We start from the raw sequence: 11,234 nt of genomic DNA, 5'->3' as shown, positions 1-11,234 counted from the left end.
ATATCTGTGTCCGGGAAATCACTTTCCACTAAGTTCCCCATTATAAAAACACCTCTCCAGGAAGTGTGTTAATTCCAGATCACATGACCTGCTCCACATGATGTCATTTCCTCCTGAAGAAAAGACTGGCCAGACTCCAAGGCTTTCTGAGTTATTTAATATAAAGTAGTGTGTGAGTCAAGAGTGGATTTATGGCATGTCAACAGATTTACTACAATATCTTTAGAAATAACTTTCAATTTCAATTTTACTCAATTGTATATATAATATTTTGAAGAATCTTTCTGTTAAAATGCCATGTGGTGTTTGGTTATAGTTGATTTTAGGCCTGAAAACAGCAAAAATGTCAACTATGTTAGAAAAGTCCCATAATTATATATTGACCCTAAAACACTACAGTGGAGAGGTGTCAATAAAGCTACATTTGTACACTCAGCAGTACAACCAGCCAATATTTGTTTTGGTGATCAGATTATATGTAAAGTCAAGAATAATTATAGATTTTGGGTCAGTATTTGAAACTCATCTGCAAAAAAATAGCTATGGATTGGACCTCTATAAAATAAACTCTTCACTGCAAAGAATAATGCTTTTTGTCAGCTTTACTAACAGCAATTTTCTGACAGCTACGAGCCTCAAGATGACATTCCAGGTGTACTTTTAGCCATTTAGATAACTAAAACGAGTCAGTTAAAGGAATTATAATCAACATTATAGGTAATATTATGTCTTTGTTATGGATTAAGGTTGGAGAAAAATGGTTTTAATGTTTAAAATTTGCCAAGCGGAGCACAAACCACATGTTATTATCAGAATGTAGAAGAAGTCCTGGAGACTTTACCTAGTAATTATACAACAGTTTAAAAAGTATTAAGTAAATATCATTAAGTAAGAGAGTCTTCATTCTTCTGTAAAGTTCCCATTTTGACTGCTATGTTCTAATATAAGACATTATATGATTTTTAGGGTGTAGCACCAGTGTGGAGGTAGCAGTTTAGTCTGGTGATTCCCAAACTGGGGTTCGAGCCCCACCAGAAGGTCTCCAAATCAATCTAATGGACTGTGAGAGAAAGTTCCAGTATATAATTGTATTTTTCCTTTGATTTTGTTCAGGATGTCAAATAAAACACTGTAGATGTGTAGAACCTAAATCTGAAAAATTTCAGATCACAAGTAAATATGGTGCAGCAAAAAGTACAATATTTCCTCTTAAATGTAGTAAAATAGAAGTATGGAGTAAATATAATGAATATATTCACATAAAGTGCACATTCCTCAAGATTGTAGTTAAGTGCAGTTCTTCATTTGCATGACCACAAAAATCTGCAGTGGAAAATCTCAGTAAACATGGTTTGTTTTAAAGATGACAGTTGTGTTTTTCTTCTTAAAGATGAAAGGTGTCTTATATCCAAATAACTGTCTTCTCAAAGATTATATTCAATGACGAGGCATGTCGTGTCACATTAAAATTACTGGTTTGTTCACTTGCTTCATGGCAGAAACATACAGACAAGTGACAAATTAAAGGAAAAACCTGAACCTTTGACACTTACAGTGACAAGATCCAGTGTTTGTTATGCTGTGGACATTTTGCTTGTATGTTTGGATCCATGTGTCTCCTTAAAAGGACTGAAGCAATCAGGCACATTGAAGCTGTTCTGGAGGCATTTATTGATTCAAAGTCTTACTAAAACACTTTAATTAGTTTTTTCCTTTAATTTGTCACCCATCTTTACATCTGAAGATGACTTGTTGAAAGCGGTGGATAACAAGCAATAAGCTGTATTTTACCTTGTTTACTGCTAAATCCTTCTCCTTGAGGTGTTGCTTTGTTATTATTTTGTTGATCTAATTGTAAATAGTTGAGATATTTAGTGTTATTTCCTTCTGTTCCACCGTTGCGCTGTTGATTTTGGTATCAAGTGTGAGGCGGTTGTATGCAAAATGGTAAAAACCGGAAATGTTATCTGTGGGGAAGTAAAAGTTGAGCAACAAACGGCACGCTCATCCCAAACAATAGTGTAAAACGCACATTAAGTTCCTTTAAGCCTCTCTGATTCGTGCTCAGCTTTACCCGATCCTGAAGCTGCACCTCGAAAATTGAACAAAAATGAAAACTCTTCACTCTTTGGTCCTCATAAGTACAGAGACCCACGAGGCTTATTGAGCTGGGGATTGGAAGGCTTTGACTGTGGCTCTCGGTCAAATCAAATAAATGTAGCATGTCGTCTTTCTGCCATTTGTTCTTCAACACTTCAAATTGTGCTAACTTTCATATGGTGGAGATTTATTATTACATGAGACACACATAACAAAGGTTTCTCTTTCAATTAAACTTCACACTCACATTTTTTTCACTTTATGAGGCCCTGGCAGCACGAAACACCAAAAGATCTCATAATTCCAAGAGGAACAAAATGTTTTTAAATGTATTTTATTACCGGAGTGTGTACAGACCTTTTGTAGAATCATCAATTGTAGCAATTCTTTAGAAAGCATTTAAATTTTTCTTTTTTTTATAATAAGAAAGTTAGGCTGTTGAAAAGTTCAAATGCAGCAAAGCAGTCGGGTCCTCATATATATACGTCCATCAGTTCCAATTCAAATCCAACTGAAATCGACTAGCGTCTGTGTGAAGAAGTCTGCTGCTGCTGCACAGAAAATGGCTGAGATGAAAAATCCAATTGCTGATTACAGGGAGCCATCTGGTGGCGGCTGAATGAACGAGCAAAACCAAAAGCAACAGCAGAGCCTCCAGCGAAAACATGACTACACTCGTTTTATGGCTTAACAAAGACAGAAACACGCACGAAAAAACAACCTCTAATGACTTTTTTTTTCTTCCTGTGCCATTTAGAATCAGTGTGAAAATTAAAATAGAAAATAAAAATCTATGTTACAGTCCAATATTTTACTATAACATTTCACAAATACCCCATCTATATAAACACTTATAGGAACACACAATATAAATCATCGGTGCACTGCGAAAACCTCCAATCTCCAATTCTTGTTTATAAATTAATCATTTTTTACTGTAAATAACCAACAGATGTTCAGTTTACAGTGTAAACTCATAACATCAGTATCATTTTTACTTTCCTATTAATTAATCTTTCCAATCACGTGTCATTTTGGAAATTCAAGGTGTCTGCAGAACACTAAGAAAACACTTTTTGCCTCATAAATGAAGGCAAAAAGAGCAATTTGCAACACACAACACAAAAACAAAAAGTCATTCCATTGTTCTGTTATATGCCTCTCCTGAAGACCAAAACTGAACAAATTGTACTTTAACTCTTTACCTTTTCATTATACAGTACTATTAACAACAGAGATGTCCAAAACGCTGAATTGAAACAAAAAACTACAACACACAATTACGTGTCTTGTGTTATTGAGCTCAAAAGAAAAGAGAATATCTGTTTTTTTTTTTTCAGTATCTTTACTGCCTTTACATGCATTAACCCGTATTTATCGGACTTCCCTGGAAGCCTTGTAATTGAGGTGTAGCTACGTCTCATAACATCTTTTTTTTTAACCGTATACATCTTGAAAATGAAATCTTACAGTGAGTCTTCTCGCTCGCTGAATTATTCTGTTTTGTGTGGCACTGTGTATTAAAAGACCGCAAGAATGACCAGTGCACTTGTACATTTAAATGCCAGAGGTGACAAGTAAATAAGAAATTAAAAACAATATAGGAAAAATACAAACATAATGCAAAATCAAGTTCCCGGCCTTTAGAAAGATTCTTCTTCTCTTCATATTTAACAAATTGCTCGTAAACACCTTCCTCTTTCCTTGCAGGAAAAATCAGGGGGAAGAGGGACAAGGAGGCGAATATTCCATACTTTTAGCTCGTCTCCAGCTTCGCCATTTCCTGCACGTAGATGCCGATGCTCTCGCTGTCGAACAGCACGAAGTAGACGGTCTTGATGGTGGAAGACATGGTGGCCACGAAGTAGCTGGAGATGGCCTTCAGGATCAGCTGGGCCGCCGTCTGCTTCGGGAAACCATTCCTGACAGGAGAGTTTACACACTCAGTGAAATGTGGTCGAACACTGTCGTTCTCTATTTACTTCACTGGGCCTGTGGCATTCAGTGTGTGTGTGGCGGGCAGACACACAAACATAGTTATTTACAGAACAGATTTATAGTTAGACTTGGCTGCATCTCTTTCACACCGCTGCTACAAAGCTCAAATTATAAGTACAACTAATCTACAGTTTTGTATGTTTTCATAACTTCTCAAAACCATTGCCTGTGATTTTTCCAAGTTCTTCAGGAGCGGAGCTGTTTCTTGGAGTCTGAACCTGAACTCTGGCTGCCCTCGTCTTTCAGTGGCTTCCAAATTGTAGTTCCAGGGTTGGCTGGATCAATCCAAGGTGTTGTAAAAATGATTATAAAGATTGAAAATAAGGGAGCAAGGCTAATGTTACTGCTTCCTTGTTTGCAAGTACACAAGGATGCAGGTAAATTTTGTCATTTGCCGAAGTCTGTGAGAGTGTGCAACCTGAAAAATGGGAAGAACAGATGCTTGGCAGTATTGTGCATGTGTGGAATGCATAAAAACTAAAGATAGACTGATCCTGGTCAATTATCAGTGCCAAAATAAATGTATATTAACAGACAAAATGTGCTACTTTGGATCTAATGCAGCCTCCTCTCTCTGTCATCACTCTGTGGGCTTAACAGCATCTTTCTAGCAAAGATAACCCACAAAAACCGAACAACAAACACAAGCCATCGCCACAAATCAGGAAATTAGCTTCTCTCACAGCGGCTAAGGCTATGTTAACGGCTAGCAGCTAAGTTAGTAGGCTGCCCCACAGATTGATCTGAAACAGTGTCTGGAAAACAATACTTAAAAAACTAAGAACAGCAGCAGACATAACTGGAAGAGGCAAACTATCGATCTCATAGTAGCATCTATCTAGGTTATTATTGTACATATTAGTAATCATTATGAATGAAGAAGCCCAGTTATGAATGACAGCTTCTCTTCTACTGTCTACTGGTGCAAAAGAAGATTTGCTGTATTTTGGTTCCATGTTATCGACTATCGGTCTTTCTTAATGACAAATTATCGGCATTGGCCATGAAAAAAAAAGCATATCTATTGATCCACGGCACATGTATTCCTCCAAGTAAACTAGAAGGTAGGCTGAACTGCTGCAACACAAACAATATTAAACCGGCGATGAGGTTTCACAACTAGATCTTTGTCTGTTTTAAAGGCTCCATAACGTGCAGAAATCTTTGTCTGTTGCTTCTTTCACTTTACTTTGACAGATCAAAGTTCAGGTGTTTACCACTGTTACCTGGAAACCATGACAACTCCCATTTTGAAACCATGCATAGGAAATGGAGAACAATGTCTGGACGTGCAGAGACACATGAACATTATATTTTACTGCTGATGAAGCAAAAGTGCCACTCAAGGTTGTACGAGGACGAGTGATAAAACCTTTAATCCAGTCATAATATGAATCTTTGTACATGTTCTTGATCTGCGACTGTAGCCTTTGGCTAAACTACTTCACGTTTCAGACCAAACAGAGGATGGCTTAGGTTTTTTGTTCAAGCAGAAACACCAGATGGGTTGAGACAGCATGACATTTTCTAACAGCGTCTTCCTTCTCCAGGTGTGTCTTCTTACCTTCCGCTGCCGATGGAGGGGAAGGCCACAGACTTGAGTTTCTTCTCGTCGGCCAGAGCCAGGCAGTTCTTCACCGTCTTGTCCAGCAGCTCCTCACACTTGTCGGAGCCCCAGCCAGGACTGTTACAGTGGATGACGTACTTGGCGGGTAAACCAAAGCCGGCGGTCAACACGGCTGAAAACAGAAAGGTTAGTAAGGTAAGTGATGGAGGGAAGAGGAAGTGGGGACAAAGTAGAAGAAGAAATGTTTTAGTGTAGGATGATAAAAGTACAAGCACTCAACTGCACTGCGGCAAAACTCTGGAAACAAGTTTGACTTTGTTCTGGAGTCCTATACTACATCAAATGCACATATTGAAGCACATTTAGGAGGTGATAAATGTCTATTTTACACTGCAAATTAATTTCTTAACTTCATTCATATTTGTTATTTACCAGTTTAGTCTATAAAATGCCACAAATTGACAAAAACCATGACAACATCAGTATTTTACATCCTCTAAAACAGGAGTGTCAAACTCGTTTAAGTTCAGGTTCCACATTTAGCCCAATTTGATCTCGAGTGACCAGTAAATCACAGCATAATAACCTATAAATAACCACAACTCCAAATTTTTCCTTTGTTTTAGTGCAAAAAAGTAAATTCTGAATATGTTCACATAAAAGGAATTGTTTTTTTTCAAAATATTATGAACAACCTGAAATTTTTGAAGAAAATTAAGTTCAAGTTCAACCATATTATCCCTCAGTTTATCATTTACACATTACAACTTACAGATCCCAGTGTCCACAAAGGTGCAAAACATTTAGTCATCTGGAACTGAACAATATAGTATTTTACTTTAAAAAAGACAAAAAACCACAAAGAAAATATTACAAAAATGAAACACATAACAATACAAGCGAGAAACAAAACGACAAAAAAATTAGACAAACGACACAAAACAATTAAAAAAGAAAAAATTAGACAAAAAAGTTACAAAGCGACAAAAAATGGACACAAATGAGGCAAAAAATTACAAAAGCGAGAAACAGAACAACAAAAATTATACACAAAACAATTAATAAAGGAAAACAGAAAATGAGACAAAAAACACAAGTGAGATGAAAAGGAAACACAAAAGCATGAGACAACCGATAAAAACCAGACATAAAAAGACAAAAAAACAACAAAAACAAGACAAAGTATTACAAAAACGAGTCACAAAATGACAAAAGAACAATGAACAATCTAATATTTTACTTCATGGTCAAAACAACTTGTCATGGTCTAGAAATTATTTTAAATTTATAGTTCTACAAATATACAAACTGCAGTTAATGTCTTCTCTGGAATTTTTACACTTCACAAAGTCGTCCTGCTCTAAAGTGACTTCTTCAAATTTCTTGTTTTAAAAGCAGTTGAAAAAATGAAATGAAATGTTTGGTATTTTTGTTTTGAAAACTGTGAAACCTTATCTGTTTTTTATGCAGATCAACTAACTGATACAAAATATGAAATTAGAAACATTACAACAGACATTGAAATGCCACAGTCAGTCAGCTACAACATTTTAAATATTATAAAACATGAACAAAAGAAGCCAAGGAATGAGATGAGATTCATCTGTTAGACTGCAGCTGACAGGAAATTTAGAAAGAATAATACAATCCGGTGTGACTTTTAACTTCTGCAAATATTTTGATATTAAATAAATATTTATGTGACGCTTGTATAAATTGAGAACAGTATTAAACAAAATGAAAGCAGAACGCATGTAACAGCTGCCACCTGTATTCCGTCAGATCACTGGTTTCCAAATTCTAAGACAAATGGTGCCACCGCATCACATTCTGCAACATCTGTGTTCATTTTATTTCATTAGATAGCGAGAGAACTCGTTCACGTTGAACATGCAGCTGGAATTTCTCACATCACGTCATTCACGTTTATAGTTAACGGTCAGAATCAGCTTCATTAACCGGTTCTGTCAGAACCCAAAACCCAAAAGTGGAGTTTGGAGCCCAGAGATGCTAAAAGAGCACTTTGCTTCGTGGAAAACGTATGAAACAAATCTCAGAGAGCTTAAAGTGGTTCGACCGGGGCGTTACAACGAGGTGGCCCGAAGAAATCACTTCTCCAGACAGAGAACAGGAACAGTAACATGACAAGACAAAGAAAGACAACCTCTGTAGGAAGTTTAACTCGGCCAAAACCTCTGACTCTGTGAAGTGAAAAAGCCTCCAGTCAGAGTTTATTAGCGCTCAGCGAAATGTTTGACTGGACCCAAGTCAAAGCTGAGGACGAGCTGATTTCCAGATGGACCACAGAGAGGATGGAGACACTTCAGAAACACTGAGGGAGATCTGGATGTGAAGAAATGTCAGAGGAGCATGATTATGGTTTTCATGGCTGCATCCAGAGTTCAATTTGCTTCATGGTTTGAGGAGGTGGAACATTGTGTGGTGACACATCTGGACATCATACGTCAATCAACCCGTGAGGACAACACAGTTAACTCGTGCTAATAAATGCTAACACCGTCTTTTACTCATCCGTGCCAAAAAACATAATGCAAATATGACTATGCTGCTGCTAAAATATGAACTTTACTTTCCGCAAAAGACCTACAAGCAGCGGTCAGTCCCATTCCTATTCCTCTTTATTCCAACTGAAGATGCAAATCTTAAAAAATAGCTCACATGTATTTCATATAGTCTAATTTTTAAGGATTCCTAAAACAGCTATAGACTGTAATTTTTTAGCAGACTTCACTCGTAATTGACATAAATAAGCCATTGCTGGAGACTATTGTCAACTGCAGGTTAATGAACATTAAAAACCCTAACCCTTTTTTGTTGTTCACACCGTAAGTTTTTTAAATTTAAAACATGAGTTCAGTTCTTCCCATTTATGAAATATTAACTAAATGCATTAACTTACTGCCTGGCTTTGGATTGAGGAAATCTGCTTCCTAAATCCAGATAAACAAACACTTTGAACACATTTTGAACGTCCTGAACAACGTGTCTGACAGCTGTTCTGAACCAGGTCTGACTATTTGGCTGATCCAGATCCCCAGAATCCCTGACAGGCTCCGCTGGCTCCATGTTCAGTCACCTGGTAATCTATTTATGAGCTCCACACTGAGACCCGGATTAGGATGCTGATCCGGCTAACTTGGCCGAAGGTGGGCAGCGTTAGAAAAAGTGAGTGAGAGTGATGGATAATGAGCGAGACGTATGGAGAAAGAATACGGGGGAATGGAGACAAATGGACTGAAAGATATAATAATCCGTAAGGGCTCAAACAATACGACTCTCTGAGGACCAATGCCTGTAGTCTGAGGATAAAATCGCCAAGAACAGATACGACGTGCCAGTTTTGGAGGTCTTTGATCCTTTTCATGACAAAAAATGTCCGAGTACTCAGTGTTTCTCAAAGAGGCTTCAGCTTTTAGGAGAATTAGTCCAAGTGTGTGAAATCTGTGTCCAAAGAGCTAATCCTTGCTGCAGCGTCCTGACATCATTTGCTTAATGTGGAGGCCGAGGCCAACAGAACCCAGCACTGTTTAGCTTTCTGAGTGTGAGACGAGAGATTTACGGGACACGCTGACATCACTGTCATAGGAGCTGGGCGGTGCTGGACTGGATCAATATGTACTTTCCAACCCCTTCAATTGTGACTTTGGAAGGATGTCAGGAAAATTCAGCGTTGCCCATTGTGTGACTCCGAGTGTAAAGACAAACAAAAAACAAATGAGAAGGAGCCTGAATGGAAAACACAACGGCACCAGGGGAAGAGATGATTGCAGTGTTGCTGTTTGTGGTGTGAAGTGAGGTTTAGACTCACACTTGTTATGCTTTCTCAAGTGGTTCTGGAAGTTAACCATTTGCAACAGCATCTCCTGAACTCTGAATGTCTTTTTCCATTTTGTACGCAGCAGAAAAAGGGACAACAGTGGAGTTTCTCATATACTCAGTTAGCCATATTCAACAGCTAAAGTCCTCTTACATTAGAAATTTCAGGAACAGATGAAGTAAAGAGCAAATATTTTGCTGTAAGTTACATAATACACAAGAAAAGCACTCAGAGATCACAGTTCTCCTCCAAGGCTGTTCATTCCCTATATGGCATTATCAGAAATGCAGCATAGACTGTATATAAAAGATAAATTTAGAGACCATCACCTTTTGGTTTGTGGGCTATGAATTTGTATGCTCAAGGTTGGAATTTGGCCGTCAACATCTTGCTCTTTTTAAACCAGCTAAAGCAGACCCTGCTTTATAGTCTATTATCCTCAAAATGGGACGATTATTTACTAAATAATTATCATGCTGTATTAGTGGAGACTTGAAACTAGCGATTGAAACCATAACGTCTTCAGGAAAATGTTTACTGAGGTAACAAATCAAGTAAGAAGTAGGTTCATTTTCTTAGAAACCTCTGCACAATCTAACTTCTTTTTACAACCAGAGGAGTCGCCCCCTGCTGGCTGTCAGAAAGAATGCAATTTTACTAGTTATTGATGATCAGAAATCACAGCAACATAGAATGTGGCCATTTACTATAGATGAACCCACAAACAAAATGGTTTTACGCTGAGCACAGATGTGTGTTCTGCATGTGTACGTTATGTACAGATACCGAATCACATGACCTAAATATGTAGCGGGTGGCAGGAACTGATGGGACTCAGAAACACCCCCACAATTTAATCAACTGTTCCTTGTATCATTTCCAACGGATAAGCCCCGGTGGATTTGTAGTAGGATCACAATCATGTGATCATCAGCAGGCAGCTGATGTAGTGTTCACTTGTTGTCATGGTTACAGTGACACCATGCCGCTATTTTGCAATGGGATATCCTTAACAAATTTGTGGATCCAGACTATAAGCCGCGTCGCTGCCACAATCTAATCAGATGGTCCTTGTGTTATTTCTGACCTTCACTGAAAATTTCATCCAAATCCGTTTTTGAGTAATGTTGCCCCCATGTACATGAGTCGATGTGAATGCACAAATATAAATTGTCATAAGCAGCACAGTCCATCCATGAATTTTTGTCTGGTTGTAGTTTGAGCTGGAGGACACGTCCAAAAGGCTTCTGCTGCCACAACTCTACTAGGCTGTCTTCTTTGTTTAAATCCCACATACTTGTTTTGATGCGTTTTGTCGCCACAGATCATCTATTTGGGTTTAGCTCCAGTGTCGCACTGATCAGTACGTCATTTCATACTGCATTTTTATTGGTTAGTTAGTTGATGTAGGTTGCAGCAGCAGTCACACTGTGAGATGATCACCCCATATTTCAGAATTTTATCACAGCTTGTCTTTGGTCACCATGACTACGGCCGTCCTTGAACCTGTCTCACAGCAATGTAGGACCACCGATTTAGAGCCAAGACCAAAGATATCACCACCATTCTCTCATGATTGTGTGTAGCGGCCTTAGAAGCAGCTCGAGAAAAAACACACCAGCTCTGACCACCTGCTGGAACAGTCTAATCCAGACCTGGGCATCCTACGGCCCGCGGGCCACATCCGGCCCGCCAAATGACCCTGACTCACCCGTATGGGGTCACTGGAAA

At 38.3% G+C, this 11,234-nt stretch overlaps 1 protein-coding gene across 2 annotated transcripts in view; it reads right to left on the bottom strand.

Moving 5' to 3' along the window:
• Positions 1-2,418: 2,418 nt before the first annotated feature.
• LOC111583370 (core histone macro-H2A.1) overlaps positions 2,419-11,234 on the bottom strand; it is a 28,246-nt gene continuing 19,430 nt past the window's right edge. For both annotated transcript variants that reach the window (XM_023292429.3, XM_023292431.3), the window contains exons 8-9: positions 5,663-5,837; positions 2,419-4,022 (exon numbers count right to left, since the gene is read on the bottom strand). In XM_023292429.3, the coding sequence (XP_023148197.1) occupies positions 3,857-4,022; positions 5,663-5,837 (341 nt within the window). In that variant the 3' untranslated portion in view covers positions 2,419-3,856. The remainder of the gene's footprint in view (positions 4,023-5,662; positions 5,838-11,234) is intronic.

The sequence above is a fragment of the Amphiprion ocellaris genome, chromosome 14, assembly GCF_022539595.1.
Source record: "Amphiprion ocellaris isolate individual 3 ecotype Okinawa chromosome 14, ASM2253959v1, whole genome shotgun sequence".
Lineage (NCBI taxonomy): Eukaryota > Metazoa > Chordata > Actinopteri > Pomacentridae > Amphiprion > Amphiprion ocellaris.
This window is presented reverse-complemented; position numbering and strand designations above follow the sequence as displayed.